The following is a 16,997-nucleotide window of genomic DNA, read 5'->3' on the forward strand; positions in this document are numbered from 1 at the left end:
AGCAAACAGGAAGGAGACTTTCAAATTTGCAAAGGAATGTACGGGGTGGGGATGATGATTGGTCACCTGAGGGCAGGGCAGTAGAGTTCAAACTGATGACCAGAGAGGTGAGAACAGGCATTGTGGGACACCTCCCTGAGGCCAATCGCAGCACTGGAGCACCGGCGCAGAAAGCTCTATGCCTCTCGTTCGGGGTGGTTTTTTTTAGAGCGCCACAACTGCGCAATTTCTGCTCACAAAGTGGCTTGGCAGTGTGTACACCTCTGGAGTTACAGAGCAGAAACTTGCCAGTGTAGATGGGGCCTAAGGGATTGTCGACACTTTACAGCGCTGCAACTTTCTCACTCAGAGGTGTGGGAAAAAAACATCCTGAACACTGCAAGTTTCAGCATACTGTAGACAGTGCTACAGCGCTGGGAGCCACACCCCTCATGGAGGTGGTTTTTTAGACGGCAGCGCTTAAACGTTGCTGGTGAAGATGTGCCGTAAGGCTTTTCCATGCCCATGTGCTGTGAAACTTGTGTTTGGAACACATGAAGTATAAGCCACATGGAAAGAGGAATATAAAGGACAGCTGCATCATTTCCATTTTGTCTTCAATCCTGCTTCTTACCTCTGGAGTAACTTTGCTACAAACCGAATCTCTGAACAAAGGACTGAATGACCCATCCAAGTTGTGAATGTATTCTAGAGGGACTTTCAAGCCAGCAAACTGACCAATACTGCTAAGAACCTGATACATGGACTTTGAATCTTTTGTATGTTTGTGTCTGTTTTACCATTTAACATCTCTCTTCTTGTTCTTTCCTTTTAGTTTATAATAAACCTTTAGTTTTAGACGCTGAAGGATTGGCTGGCAACGTGATATTTTTGCGTAAGATCCAACTTAATACTGATCTGGCAATATGGCTGGTCCTTTGGGGTCAGAAGAACATTTTGTATGGTAACTTCTCACTGTACTGGACCTATGTGCTGACTGGGAGCCAGAGAACTGGAATGCAAGAAGGGGGCTGTGTAATTTATTTTATTTATTTATTTATTTGCTGCTTGATTACCAGTGTGGATCAGAAGCACAGTTTGTGACTGGTCGGGGAGTGTAACTTCATTGTTACTCCCAAGACTGGTGGGTATCTGCACACGTTTTTGCGGCCTGCCCTGACCTTGGCATTTCTAGTGAGGGCTACCCCAGGTGCACCAGGTCACATATGCCTCTTAATACAGATAAACACAGGTCCTGCATTGAGGAACCAAGAATGTAGGACTGTATTTTGGAAAGCAACAACTCAGACAGGACTTTCTGGCTCATAGTGGGTAACCAAATGAATGTAAATGAGCAGTGCAATGTTGTGACAAAGAAAGCAAATGAAATCTTTGGATGTACAGGCAGGGGATGAATGAGTAGAAGGAAAAAGGTGTTGTTACTATTGTATATGGCATTTGTGAGACCAGTGCTAGAATAGTGTGTCCAATTCTGATGATCACTCTTTTAAAAGAATGTTGATAAATTGAAAAGGATTGTGAAAAGAGTTACAAGCATGATATGAGATCTGGAAACCTGCCTCACAAGTTGAATAAAGAAACTTAATCTATTTATCTTAACAAAATGACATTTAAGAGGCGACATGATCATGGTCTACAAGTACCTACATGGGGAGATTTTGCATAGTAGAGAGCTCCTTAATCTAACAGATGGACAAAAGCGGAATAAAATATATAATGGATGGAAGCTGAAGCTAGACAAATTTAGATTAGAAATTAAGGCATGATTTTTTTTTAGAGGGGCTAATTAACCATTGGAACAACTTACTCTAGGGATGTGGTCTAAAAGCCTTTAAAGCAAGGCCGAATGGCTATCTAAAATATATGCTGTAGTCTAGCTCAGCTGGAAGTGACGAGCTTGATGCAGGAATCACTTGGTGAAATTCTAGGTGTTATGGATGAGGTCAGACTGACTAATCATAATAGTTCTTCGAGTGCTTGCTCATATCAGTTCCATTTAGATGTATGTGCGTGCGCCCCATGCATGGCTGTCGGAAACTTTTCCCTAGCAGCTACCTGTCGGACTGGCTGTAAAGCCCCCTGGAGCGGCGCTTGTATGGCGCTCTATATACGACCCTGCCGGCCTGACCCCCCCTTCAGTTCCTTCTTACTGCCAGTGATTGTTGTTGGAACAGTGGTCTCTTGCTCGCAAGTGTTCCACTAATCCTACCTTTTCTGCTTATCTTTGTATATAGTTACCCAGTGTTAGTTAATAGTTCTCTTAGTTGTTAATTGTAGTCTTTAGCAGTTGGGAGGATTTCCCCTCCAACGAGTGCCCTGCGGGGCTCCGGGGCATGCCTTCCCAGGGCTTCAAACCCAGTAGCTCCTGCACCAAGTCTGTGCCCACGGGCGACCCTCATGACTCCTGCCTGGGAGAAGCCCATAAGTCGGACAAGTGCAAGATCTGCAAGGCCTTCAAGCCTCGCACCAGAAAAGAGACTAATATTCGATGGAAACAACTCCTCGTGGAGTCTGCCCTCCGTCTGCAGCAGGACCCAGCTCCAAGCGCGTTGGTGCAGAGCACTCCTTCGGCGGTGCCGTCCGTGGCGCGGAAAAAGGACTCGGCACACTTGCCCAGGGGCCAGTGGTCTTCCGGGCCCCAGAAGCTGTCCCCTCAGCACCACTCCCACTCACCAGCTGCCCACAAAAAACAGATTAAGGTGAAGTCTCCCCAACGGCCTGTCACGGACACTGCACCCCCGGCAGGGGACAATGTGGAGCATGGGCCTACGGCCGGCAGACCCTCGAGTCAAGCTCAACCCTCGTGGGCCCCCGTCTTCCCCAGGAAGCCCCACGCTCCTGGACTCCTCACGGCTGCAGGTAGGGGAGGTCATGTTGCCTTCTACGCCAGACACTTTTGAGGCTACTAGGGGTCTCATTGAGATGACGGTGCCCAAGTCTCCAGTCTCAAGACCTCCACTACTTCAAGGTCCGGTACCATCCAAACAGGCTATGTTTGGGCTGCCTGCCACGCCCCCCACCCCCGCCCCCAACCAGGATCTCTGCGTCGCTCTGAGTCCTGGCATCACACTTATGCCCCACACCGGTCTGACTCGCGGCACTGATCTCACAGTCTCGACCCCGCTTGAGGTAGTCATTGGCTTATAGGTCGTGGTCCCGCTCGAGGTCCAGGTCCCACTCTGTGACCTCACGGCACCGCTGGCAGCATCGACCTCAGACTGCATTTTCCAATCATTGCTCGATGGACCGGCACCACTCTATACAGCGATACCACTCTACGTCGCAACACCGCACCCCATCCTGGCACCGTTCCACCTCACAGCACCGGTCTCCGCCTCAGCACCGGTCCCCATCACGGCACTGCTCCACGCCAAGGCAAAGCTCCACATCGCAGCACCGCTCAACCTCCTGGCACTGCTCCACATCTCGCTGTCTTTCCCAACGGCGGCTCCGGCTTGCATCACTCCACCGGTCACCGTCTGAACCTTGCTATCCTTCACGGCACCTCTCCCATCCGTTGGAGGAGGAGGAGGCCTCCCTGGTGCAGTCTCGCACCGCTCCCCCTTGGCCGTCCTGCTCAAGGTCGCCCTCCTTCAGATCGGGCATCGGAAGCCCCCAAATCAGGGCTGGGAAGTCTTAGGACGCTTCAGCACCCCACTGGCAGCCCCAATGGCAATTCTGGACCCTGCAACATGATTAAGTCCCTTGGCATGCATACTCCGGTGACCCAAAGGAAGCCTTTCAAACCGCAGACCACCCAGCAGCGGTCTTTTCCCACTAGGCTCAGACAGGACTTCTCCCGCAGGAGAAACAGAGATAGTCAGCGTAGGCCATCGCGCCCTCCTCCTGTGCAGGGCCAGGGACAATCCAAGCCCCCTCCGGGCCCTAAGCACTTTTTTAGGTGCACACAAGGACAGATTACCAGTCCGCAATCAGGCCAGTTATCCTCCCTTCCTGAGCAGTCTGTCCCGCTTCTACTATGCATGGTCCCTTATTACGTCTGATCGGTGGGTTCTTCACACGGTAGAGGCAGGATATTCTATCCATTTCTGCTCCTTCCCACCCTCCCATCCCCCTTGCCCGTCCCTCTTCAGGGACCCCTCTCATGGGCAACTTCTCATCCAGGAGGTTCAGACCCGCCTCACTCTAGGAGCAGTGGAGGAGGTTCCCCAGGAGCTCAAAGGCAAGTGTTTCTACTCCTGTTACTTTCTCGTCCCCAAGGCAAAGGGGGACCTAAGGCCCATTCTGGACCTGAGGGAATTCAACAAGTTCATCGTCAGCTTGAAGTTCTGCATGGTCTCCCTGAGCACAATCATCCCTTACTTGGATCCGGGAGACTGGTATACCGCCCTCGATATGTAGGATGCCTATTTCCACATATCTGTAACCCAGTCCCACAGACAGTTCCTCTGCTTCTGTGGTGAACAAGGTGCATTATCAGTTCACGGCCCTCCCGTTCGGACTGTGCACAGCCCCTCGCGTCTTCACCAAATGCATGGCGGTTGTGGCAACCTTTCTTCGCTGCTATCATCTGTATGTCTATCCTTACCTGGACGACTGGCTTCTTCGAGGCCGCTCTCGCCAGCAGGTGGAATCGCAGTTGCAAATGGTCAGAGACACTCAGGGTGAACCGCCTTACGTGCCAAGCGTTGCTGTCTTGCTTGCAGGGCCACTGTGTAGCGGTACTGACAGACAATACAACGGCCATGTTTTATGTCTCTGCTCTATCGGGTAGCCCTCCTACTGTGGGAATTCTGTCTAGCCTACTCCATCCTTCTCCAGGCCTCATACCTGCCAGGTGTTCAGAACATGCTGGCGGACAGCTTGAGCAGACAGTTCCTCATGCACGCGTGGTCGATTCATCCGGACATCATCCACTCCATCTTCCGCAGCTGGGGGTTTCCCCAAATCGACCTGTTCGCCACGCAGGCCAACAGAAAGTGTCCAACGTTCTGCTCCTTCAGGGGCCACAGCCCAGGCTCTATCGCAGATGCATTCATGATTCCATGGTCCAGTCAACTGCTGTATGCTTTCCCGCCATTTCCACTCCTCCACAAAGTGCTTTTCAAGGTCCACAGGGACAAAGCAGATGTCATACTGGTGGCCCAGCTTGGCCTCACCAGTGCTGGTACGCCACCCTCATGGGCCTGTCGGTCCAGTCACCGGTATGTCTACCTCTCACTCCCGACTTCATCTTGCAGAATCACGGTCGTCTCTTTCACCCAGACCTTCAGTCGTTCCACCTCATGGCCTGGGGATCCGTGGTTGAACCAGGCAGAGCTCATCTGTTCGGACCTGGTGAGGCAGGTGCTTCTGGAGAGCCGCAAGCCATCTACCAGGGCCACATACAGAGCGAAATGGAAAAGGTTCTCTATTTGGTGTGCTCAAAGGCAGGTGCTCCCACTCCAGGCTTCAATCCCTTGTATTCTGGATTATCTCCTGTACTTGAAGGACCAGGTCTGGCATTCGGTTCTCTCAAGGTCCACCTTGCGGCCATCTTGGTGTTTCCGGCAGCTTGGTGTTTGCGCACCCCATCGTGGGACTTTTCCTAAAAGGCTTGGAGAAGATTAATCCCCCGCTGAATCATAGAATCATAGAATATCAGGGTTGGAAGGGACCCCAGAAGGTCATCTAGTCCAACCCCCTGCTCGAAGCAGGACCAATTCCCAGTTAAATCATCCCAGCCAGGGGTTTGTCAAGCCTGACCTTAAAAACCTCTAAGGAAGGAGATTCTACCACCTCCCTAGGTAACGCATTCCAGTGTTTCACCACCCTCTTAGTGAAAAAGTTTTGTGGCCTGGGACCTCAACCTAGTCCTTTCCCGTCTCATGGGTCCTCTCTTTGAGCCTCTGGCTTCCTGTTCGCTCCTCTACCTCTCTTGGAAGGATGTTTTTCTAGTGGCTATCACCTCGGCATGACATGTGTCTGAACTGCGGGCCCTCACATCTGAGCTTCTGCACGCTATCTTTCATAAAGACAAGGTACAACTTAGGCCTCACTCGGCCTTCCTTCCTAAAATGGTGTCCCACTTCCATATTAGCTAGGACATTTTTCTGCCAATTTTCTACCCAAAACCGCATGCCAGCCCCGTGAACAGCAGCTGCATTCGCTGGACATCAGGAGGGCGCACGCTTTCTATATTGACTGCATGAAGCCGTTCCGCAAGACAACCTCGTTGTTTGTTGCCTTGGCAGAGTGGATGAGAGGTTTGCCAGTCTCTTCCCACCGGATCTCCTCCTGGATTACGGTGTGTATCCGTGCTTGTTATAACTTGGTGAAGGTTCTTTCGCCTGCCGTCACGGCTCACTCCACAAGGGCACAGGCCTTGTCAACAGCCTTCCTGGCCCACGTACCTCTTCAGGAAATCTGCAAGGCTGCCATGTGGTCTTCAGTGCATACTTTCATGTTGCACTATGCCATCGTCCACCAATCTCGGGATGATGCAGCCTTCGGCAGAGCGATACTTCAGTCTGCAATGCCTTGACTCCAACCCCACCTCCGAGGTAAGGCTTGGAAGTCACCTAACTGCAAGCACTCGAAGAAGAAAAAATGGTTACTCACCCTTTCTGTAACTGTTGTTCTTCGAGATGTGTTGCCTATGTCTATTCCACTCCCTCCCGCCTTCCCCTCTGTTGGAGTTGCCGGCAAGAAGGAACTGAAGGGGGGTTGGGCCGACAGGGTTGTATATAGAGCACCATATCGGCGCCACTCTAGGGGGCTCCACAGCCAGCCTGACTGGTAGCTACTAGGGAAAGGTTTCCGACAGCCATGCACATGGTGCGCGCGCACACCTAACTGGAATAGATCTGAGCAACACATCTTGAAGAACAACAGTTACAAAAAGGGTGAGTAACCATTTTTTCCTTCTGGCCTTAAAATTTATGAACCTTGGTGAAATATAGCTGCTGCCTGGCAGTAACAAAGGGAGTGGTATACCCTGCTCTTCATTATACAATGAGAACAATATCAGAACCAAGTCTTAATTGGTAATTTGTTGAGGAACCCCCTTGTTGTTTTAAGCTCTGATGTGGAGTCCCCTAATGCAGTGTTTCCCTCTTCTGCACACACTTCTGTATTTTTATTTCTTCTTTCTAGGAAGAGAATGGGGACTATACATATGTGGAACAAGTGCGGATCCCATTGCCTCATGGAACTTTACTGATGATGGAGGGAGCTACCCAGGAAGACTGGCAGGTGAGAATACTTGGGCAACATGAACAAGCTTTTTCCCATTGTCGTATAGTTTTCTGGATTTCCACAAACTACACCAGTGAGGACATGAGTTACTGGGAAAGCTATTGGGAGATGTGTGTTATGCAGTGACATGACGCTTCACTACATATTAACAGTGCTTTCCATCCAAGAATCTCAATGTATCCCACAAATTAATGGCTTAAGCTGAACATCTCTACAAGATCAAAAAAATATATATATATATATCAGAGGGGCAGCCATGTTAGTCTGTATCCACAAAAACAACAAGGAGTCCAGTGGCACCTTAAAGACTAACAGATTTATTTGGGCATAAACTTTCACCTGCACATCTACTAATGTGATATATGCCATCACGTGCCAGCAGTGCCCCTCTGCCATGTACATTGGCCAAACCGGACAGTCTCTACGCAAAAGAATAAATGGACACAAATCAGACATCAGGAATGGTAACATACAAAAGCCAGTAGGAGAACACTTCAATCTGCCTGGACATTCAATAACAGATTTAAAAGTAGCCATCCTGCAACAAAAAAACTTCAAAAACAGACTTCAAAGAGAAACTGCAGAGCTACAATTCATTTGCAAACTTAACACCATTCATTCATTTGGGCTTGACTAGGAACTGGGTCACTATAAAAGCAATTTTCCCTTTCTTGGTATTGACACCTCCTTATCAATTATTGGGAGTGTACCACATCAACCCTGACTGAATTGGCCTTGTCAACACTGGTTCTCCACTTGTAAGGTAACTCCCTTCTCTTCATGTGCCAGTATATTTATGCCTGCATCTGTAATTTTCACTCCATGCATCTGAAGAAGTGGGTTTTTTACCTATGAAATCTTATGCCTAAATAAATCTGTTAGTCTTTAAGGTGCCACCAGACTCCAAGTGATAGATAGTGATCACTCCACCCACCATTTAAACTCCTATGTAATGTTCCTGCATTTAGGAAAGGCAGTGACTAACACAGTATGCGTCTGAAAGTGCATAGGCAATTTAGGAAGACAGAACATAATAAAGTTGTAATTTGGCCTAACAACTCTACTGTTACAGAAAATGCTGTGGGTTTCTTAACGGCTCTGAGCAGTCAGGACATGGGTTTTATGTCTTATCAAACTATTTTAAAAAGTGAGTAATGGACCATCCTGTAAAATGAGGATACAAAATATTTTGTGTTTGAATATTAAATGTGTTTTTAATTATGAAAATCCATATTCTTTTTGTTCATAATGTTTATAGCATCGGGTACCTAAGGAATATCATGCCAGGGAACGACGGATAAACTTGACATTTAGGACCATTTATCCAGACCCTGAGGGAATGCAAAGGTGAATGAAGACAACTCTCTTGGCTATTACTGGTTATAACATCACAGCTGATCTAAAGCCTCAGACCTGGTGCTGGTTTGGAGCAAGAATTGGATTCACAGTTATTGTCAAACACCTGATGGGGAAAGGGGAACGGAGCTGTCGTCATGGAGAACTGTGACAGTCACAAGTTTCCTGTAACATGTGGCTGATACTGTCGTATTTTCAGATATAAGATGCTATTTGATTTTGTGAATTCATAGACTTTGTTTTGTTCGATTTTAAAAAACAATAGTGACCTGTCCCTTTTGAGAGAGATGAAAATGCTTGCATAAAATTAAAGATATGAGAGTTCATCCGTTACCAGTGGTCAGTGCTTTTTTACCACCACCCCACTACCCTGGCAAAATGTGAATGGGTTTTTATAGCAAAGACAAGTAACAGAAAATAATCCTGTCATACTGGTTTACATGAAACCATGTAGGTGTGTGTATAAATAATGCTTTGCATTTACATGGCACTTCAACTCAGAGGATCTTGGCACACTTATAATTAAGGCTATGATTTGGTCATGGAGGTTGCAGAAGGCACGGATTTCGTGACTTCCACAGACCGTGACTTCAGCCGGCAGCAGCTAGGAGCTGTAGGGTACCCCACCACCTGTGGTGGCCGAGAGCTGTAGAGTACCCTGCGGCCCAGAGTGGTGGGGAATCCTGCGCAGCTCCCCAGCCTCTGCAGGGAATTTCCCAGAGCTCCCCAGTCCCTGTGGGTGCGGTAGACCCCCAGCAGCTCCTCATCTGCCTCTGCCAGCAGGGGAACCCTCGCAGCTCCCCAGAGGTCCCCTGCCGCTCCCCAGCCACTATGGGTGGGAGTCACTCCCAGCTACTGGGCAGGGGCCACAGCTTCCAGCCACAGCAGGGCAGGATGCGGGACTCTCCTCCCTCCCCATTGGTCATGAACATTTTTAGTAAAAGTTAGGGACAGGTCACCGCTTCTGTGAATTTTTGTTTATTGCCCGTAAATTAGATATTTACTAAAAATATCCATGACAAAATCATAGCCTTACTAAATACTATAACCTAGCTTTTAATCTGTAGATCACAAAGCACTTTACAAAGGAGGTAAGTTGTATTGTTGTTTGCATTATAGTAGCATCTAGAGGCCCCAACCAAGATCAGGGCTCCTTTGTGCTATGTGTTATACAAACAGCTCTTGCCCTGAAGGGATAGGTGAGACAGACAAGAGTGGGAGGGGAAACAGACATAAAGACAAGAAGGGATTTACCCAAAGTTCCACAAGTTATTGACAAATGTATGAGTAGAACTCATGTCTCCTGACTACCATTTCGGTGCCATATCCCCTCCTAGACTATGTTGCCTGGCTGCTTCACTGTTAACCAATATAGCCTTACATCACCCTTACAAGGTTGAGGAATATTATTTCCATTTTATAATAGGAAATCTAAGTTGCAAAGTAATTAAGGTCAACGTTGTGAAAGTGGCCAAGGATTGTGGGTGCTTCAGATTTGGAGACTCTGTATTTGAGATACTTAGGGTCTGATTTTTCAGCAATACTGAGCACTTGTAATTTCCATTGACTTCAGCTAGGGTTATGGGTGTCCAGCACCTCTGAAACTTTGGCCTTGGATATCTCAAATTGGGTGCCCAAAACTACTGGCTACTTTTGAAGATTTGAGCCTAAATTATTTCCCCATTGTCATGAGAACCCATCACTCTTGACTCCTCATCCTGCTTGCCGACCATTAGAAAATGCTCCTGTATATATGTGTAACCTCACAAATTCAGGTTATAGTGAGAAACACTTCCATCAGACCTCTTGCATTCCAGACAGGCAAAAGGCAGCTAAAACCCAATTCTAGGTAGTCTTTCAGGAACTGTTAAAAGCTTGCCTTGCCTACCTGTCTTGCCTGCTATTGGAACCTATGAACTCATGGTCAGTGTTAAATAAAGCCAGATATGCCCTATATATGGCTAAATACTCTCTACAGTTACTTGTTCGTCAGCTATGCTAGGCTGCAGGATGGTAGATATTCATTTTCTATATAATGTGGGACCACAAGCATTGATAAACGTTCTCTGCATTGTCTCACATCAGTTAAGCTAAGCTTGGTGATGTCCCTCTCTGTTGTCAGAGTAAGTCAGCATTTAGAAAAAGTCTGCTTCTGATTAGCCAGTGCTATCTGCTGCATTGTGGAAGAAAATTGTTCCCTGCTGACAACAGTCCAGTGACTAATCATCTGCTATGCGTAAATTTTCATTTTTACTGGTGATTGTAAAGGATAAACTCTCAAGCCACTGCAGTACTCAGGCTCTAAATTGGGCAGACTTGAGTTGTCAGTGAATCACACGAGTATAATGCTGCTATGATGTCTGCCTAAAGCACTGTACAGCACTTAAAACTGTATTTCTAAAGTGCACGAATGTGAGATTATGCAGATAAACCCAGGGGGGTTTTTTCACCCTGGTTTCCTGATGTTATCCTGACTCAGTTTCTTACTTTCAGATGGAAGCGTCTGAAAAAACTATAAGTAGTTGTTGAAGGATACAGCCATTTGCTTTGCTTTCTGTTGTCATCTGGTGCTGTGCGAGACTCCCGATGCCATGTTGGGTGGTGTAGTTCCTAGAAAAAGAACTATTTCTCCTTAACCAGGTGCTTGAGTTGACTCCTCCCAGAGGCTGGTACTTACATCTGTAACTTTCTTTGCTGCCCTGCACAATTCACTGAACCTGTTTAATATAATTGTGTACAGCACTACATCCAGGCAGAAGCATAGTCCAATGGTTACCTCAGAGCAGTAAGTCTTCTCTACTGCTGCCTGTAAAGTGTGAAAAAGGAGAAGGGAACATCAGCCTATTTGAGTAAACTGCAAGTGTGTGTTAAGCTTGACAGAGTGCTTACCCTACCATGTCCAGAGACAGGGCCAGATCCTCAGTTGTGTAAATTGTTGTAGCTAAGTTGAAGTCAATGGCGTTCTGTCGTTTTACTGTAGCTGGAGGTCTGGCCCATGGATTCTAATCCTGCCACTGGCCTCTCTGTGCCCATTGACTGGGGTTTTGATACATTAATGTATGTTTCTCTATTAACTAGTAACATTAAGGTTAGGAATTTAAATGCTCAAAAAGTGAGGAAATGGAGAAGTTAGTTTCTGTTGTAACATTAACTCAGCCATGCTACACATCCTGTATATTTTGTGGTTTGCATAAATTCATATTTATGTAGACATTTAGATATCAATCCAGAAATTGACAATGCAACACACGTGTAGTAAGTGCAAGTTAATAATTACTACAGTATGAGAACCACAGTTTTAGTGCTTAAACTCTGAAAGTCACGAGATTTGTAACCTTAACATAAGATGTATTTTAAATTTCTCTGTAGATTCCCAAGAGAGAGAAATTCTTCTCTTGAGGTGCTGAAAGCTTCACAGGAGAGAGGTCAACTCCTACAGACTTTAAAAGCCATGCATAAGCGCCCTGATTCTCTCCTATGCTGAGATTCACTTGGTACAGGAGAGCTTAGGGGCTGCTCTAACTTCTATGCCAGCTAGCTGTGTTTCCTGTGGGACCACACATCCATTGAGAATTGGTTGAGCGAAAGTATGCTGTGTCATGCTCTCTCCTACCCCGTACATCATGTGGGTAGGGCAGTTGGCATAAAGGCTGATTATGCCTCTTTATGCCAGGTGAAAACTTCCCCACACTGGAGAAATAATCAGCTAGCCAGGCAGAGCTACCGTCTACCATTTTGCACTACTTGAGCATCAGAAAATGGCCAGAATAGGCAGAGAGAATCTGGCCCAGAATCTGTTTCTACATTGAAATCTATCTACAGAGGAAGTTTTTTGTTTTGATACTTAGCCCTGATAGTTCATAGCTCCCAAAGTTGGCATGCACAAAAATAAGATTTTAAATGTTGGTTTATTGTAGGTGGGAAGGTGGGTCCTAACAGCAGAAAGGCCAAGGCCTCACTGAGGATCAGCAAAACTGAAATTTCAAGTAATAAACTTCAGCTTTGCGGGGGTGGGGTGTTCAGTCTTTGAGAAAAGCAGTGGCCTAAAATTTATTTTAAATGGAAAATATTGTATTTTACCTTTTGGTAACTCAAAGATAGTTGAAGGGGGTTTGCGCTGATTTTCCAGATTGGGGGGGGGAACACTCTGATACTGAATATGAAATATTTCATCCAAAAGACTTTTTCTAGAATTAGAACACACCCCTTAGACACCGTAGTGTCTTCCTCTTTCATCCTAGGCCTGTATAAGAGACTACATAGTATTCCCAGACAAAATCTACAGTAAGAGGGACTAAAGGTTGAAATATGTATTGGTAATCTAGGATAAAATGTATTGTGATTATCTCCTAAACAAACAGAGGATTTAGAGGCAAGGTTAAACTTAAATCCAAACAAGATATGTAAATGCTCAGTTAGGACATGCTTAACTTTCCCCTGTAATGACATCATGCAATAAACATGTGGTGATGATCAAGACATTGCAATGTTTGTGGTCCCAGATTAAAATTGATTTTTGAAGACATTTTAGATTTTTTTTGTTTATTTTCCCTTATTTCTGTGATGGAATTTCCATCTTTTTTCAATTAAAAATTTCATACTTGATCACAAAACAAGAAACTCAGAATGTATCCGTGTGATATTTATAACAATATGAAGATAGATACTTATTTAAAAAGTACATCTTTTTTTAAAAACTTTTAGGGCCAAATTCCTTATATGCATTGATTGATGTACACCACTCTAGAGAAGCCTGAGCATGTTGGCCAGTTTAACTGGGTTTACAGCTGCTTTAGATTGCTAGTGCAGCACAACGGGTATTTAAAAATATATATATACTTAGGATCCATGGTAATTTTTTGTGCCTTTTTTTTTATATATAACTGAAAGCTTATCTGTCAGCAGAGGCTACTGCATTTAAAATTTTCTCTTTTAGAGAAATGTGAAGAACGCATTCTTTCAAAATGGCCATTTCATGCTTTTTTCAGTTGAAGTGAGGCTATAAGTTGTCCTCCATTAAGATGCCCTCTTTCAAAATGGCCTCTACCTCCTATTGTTCCAAATGCATGAAACCAAGATCCCCTGAGGGATGGTGAAGAGGAGTAGGATAATGGAGAGAGTGGCCAACTTTGGTATGGGTGGGCTCTAGCCTCTCTCCCATTGAGAACGATGCAAAATGGTGGCCATTTTGAAACTAGCAGTGACTGATCCACAGTCATACAGCGAGTTAATGGCTCAGACCAGACCATATTAATACCTCTCTCCCCATCCTTTGCTGTAACCACTTATTCCTGGAGTACTTGCACTGAGTACTCCTGTATAAACCTCTTGCTGAGTTTTAGGTTGCATATGAAACTACCTTAGGGTTTTATAGTGTTACCCATCACTGTAGTATCTGAGCAACTTCCATGTAAAATTCATAGTAACAGCATGGTTCTAAAGGGGGCTTCATGGAGTCCCTGACGTGTATGTCTTTTTATGGAAAAATCTCTGATCAAGGGGAGGATGTTTTTAGATTTACTTCATTTGTACCATGTCAGATTAATTCCCTCCATTTTTATTTTTCTCCCTTCAGGACTGAGAGATGTGGCCAAGTTACCTCCTGAACATTAATTCACAGAGAGGTGGGACAACAGTGGAGGGGTTAAGCTGAAGAGCCCTGTGCAGCAGTCCTGGCAGAGAGTGGTAGATTTTCCTCCTGGGGCTTAGGGCCTGTGACAGATGATAGGTGCTTGTGCAGTCCAGAATATCCTCCTCAAGTGTTGGCACCATTGACTTGGCTAAAAAGCATTTAACACTAGCTTTGCCTTTTCTGGTCATAAACACTTTCAGCCTCGAAATGCATTACTGTTTTATTTTTTTTTAAGTGCTCCTTTTAAATGCTCAAAGTTTCCATAGCAACCCCATTCCATTTGTTTAAATGGGAGCTAACTGGCCCATCCTCCCTTCACCAGACTTGTGCTGAAAATATGCCTGTCTCCCATTTTTTGCCAAGCCGGAGGGCGACTTTGCTGCATTTATTGCGTCAGCAATGAAGGCTCTTTGTGAAGGATTCACTCTCCTCAGGGTTGCTTCAGAAACTGCTGAATCATTCAGCTGGCCAGATGCCAGACTTCTGTTGCCTTGCTTGTTGATCTATTTGATCTGCCTATTTCTTGATCCTTCTGACATTCATCTCCGCTTTGGGTAATAATTACAAGCTACTTTTAAAAGGCAGTTGGCCCTGTATGCCGATGGCCTTTGAGCAAGAAGGAAATGGGCTTCCTGGTGAGATTCTTCAGAACAGTTATGATTCCTTCCTTAAATACAGGAAAATGGGGCTGTGATGAAGTTTAACGAGGGGGAAATATGAAGGAAGGGTCTTGCACAAAGTAGTTATTTGATTTAGATTCCCTCGTTGAATGATTTGCTATTATACACCCAGAAGCACCATTATGGCTAATAAATACTAGTCTCCACTCTGCAATCGCAAGGCATTGATCACGTGGGATATGTTCACCTGATCCTAACAGAAGAGACAGCTCTGACGTGCCACTAGAAGATTTCTTTACACACAGTCCTTGTACATGCAGTTTAACCCTGTGCAGCTGAATGCTATTATTATTTGTATCCTAGTAGTGCTCAGAGGTACCAACCAAGAGTAGGGCCCCATTCCTTTAGGTGCTATATAAACACACTAAGAGACAGTTCCCACCCTGAAGACCCTGCGTTCTAAAGAAGACAGATAAAGGGTGAGAGAAGAAGCAGAGGCACAAAGAGAAGTGACTTGTCCAAAATTAGAGCTGATTAAATGCCAACCCAGGACTAAGAACACAGGACTCCTGAGTGCAGTGCCCTGTCCAGTCGGTCACACTGCTTCTACATGCTTAGGTGTTTCCCTCTGCACCTTGCTCTCTCAGGCAGAGCTGTGCTTGAGATCTAGTCCATGGCAAGAACAGAGACAGCTTATCTTTACAGTGCTCCTTCAAAATGAAATGGTAGAAAGAAATAAACCCTAAAACACAGGCACCTTGTTTATTTGCGGAGGCAGCAGAAGGGGGATTAGCAAACCTTGGGTGGTGGTGTTTTCTGGGCGGAAGTGGTGGGCAGAGCTGGGCTCCCTATGTTATATAATCAACATGCAGCTAATCCGCCTACTTAACATGAGTAGGGAAGGGGGAGGAGGCAAGCTTGTGGGTAGGAAGGTGCTTGACAATCTGTGTGCATGATGGAATTTGCCAGCAACTACATTTACCCGGAGAGAATGTGGCCTTCCTAGCCTAAGAGCTAGAGTAGGTTGCCTCCCTTGTTCAGCCTGACACACCATTGTGCTTCCAGCCCTAGCACAATGAAGGCTATAAAGTAAGGTTTTGTCTGCTGCGTGCAGGGGTGAGCTCTCCTCTTCCTGCCTTGGTGGTGCTGTTAGCCGTCAGAGAGAGAACTCAAATGTGCTGATTTCAGTCTCAATAATTTGCTCTGTACAGTACTTTGCACAGGGGTAAGATATCACATCAGTTAATTTTTCAGTGGCCCAGTCACCTCTTTGGCCAGCTCCTGGCTTGGCTGCCTCATTTAGACCAGAATGGCTCTATTTCATCTCTATAACTCCCCTCTCCCCCAACCCCTGCTATTCTTATAAAGCTGATTTCAGAACTTGGGGAGCAATGGAGTTTCTAATCTGACAGTGTTTTTTCCTTCCTGCTTGTCAGCATTAGCTTCACACTAAAGCAGGGGCGGGTAAACTTTTTGGCCTGAGGGCCATATCTGGGTATGGAAATTGTATAGCGGGCCACGAATGCTCACAAAATTGAGGTTGGAGGGCGGGAGGGCTCTGGCTGGGGGTGCAGGCTCTGGGGTGGGGCTGGCGATAAGAGGTTGGGGGTACAGAAGGGTGCTTCAGGCTGGGACCGAGGGGTTCGGAGGGCAGGAGGGTGATCAAGCAGGGGCAGGGGGTTGGGGCACAGGAGGAGTTTAGGGGGCAGGCTCCAGACAGCGCTTACCTCAAGCATCTCCCAGAAATAGTGGCATGTCCCCCTTCTGGCTTCTACACGAAGGTGTGGTCAGGCGGCTCTGTGCACTGTCCTGTCCACAGGCGTCACCCCTGCATCTCCCATTGTTTGCAGTTCCTGGCCAATGGGAGCAGTGGGGGCAGCATGTGGAGCCCTCTGGCTGCCCCTACTCGTAGGAGCCGGAGGGGGGTCATGCCGCTGCTTCTGGGAGCCATGTGGAGTGGTACAAGACCCCGACCCCGCTCCCCGGCTGGAGCACCAGAGCAGGGCAAACCCCAGATCCCACTTCCCGACAGGAGCTCAAGGGCCGGATTAAAATGTCTGGAGGGCTGGATGTGGCCCCCGGGCCGTAGTTTGCCCACCACTGCACTGGATCCTCTCTTCAGGACAGGCCTTTGGTTTCCAGAGCCATCATCATTCAGGTATTTACTTAGTCTGTTTTTAGTTCTTTAAAGC

General features: G+C 46.5%; 1 protein-coding gene across 7 annotated transcripts in view; it reads left to right on the forward strand.

Moving 5' to 3' along the window:
- The window catches only part of ALKBH3 (alkB homolog 3, alpha-ketoglutarate dependent dioxygenase), a 61,993-nt gene extending 47,600 nt beyond the window's left edge, over positions 1–14,393 (forward strand). For all 7 annotated transcript variants that reach the window (XM_073348058.1, XM_073348057.1, XM_073348055.1 and 4 more), the window contains 3 exons: positions 7,096–7,194; positions 8,456–8,544; positions 14,129–14,393. In XM_073348058.1, the coding sequence (XP_073204159.1) occupies positions 7,096–7,194; positions 8,456–8,544; positions 14,129–14,159 (219 nt within the window). In that variant the 3' untranslated portion in view covers positions 14,160–14,393. The remainder of the gene's footprint in view (positions 1–7,095; positions 7,195–8,455; positions 8,545–14,128) is intronic.
- Positions 14,394–16,997: the final 2,604 nt, after the last annotated feature.

The sequence above is a fragment of the Lepidochelys kempii genome, chromosome 6, assembly GCF_965140265.1.
Source record: "Lepidochelys kempii isolate rLepKem1 chromosome 6, rLepKem1.hap2, whole genome shotgun sequence".
Lineage (NCBI taxonomy): Eukaryota > Metazoa > Chordata > Testudines > Cheloniidae > Lepidochelys > Lepidochelys kempii.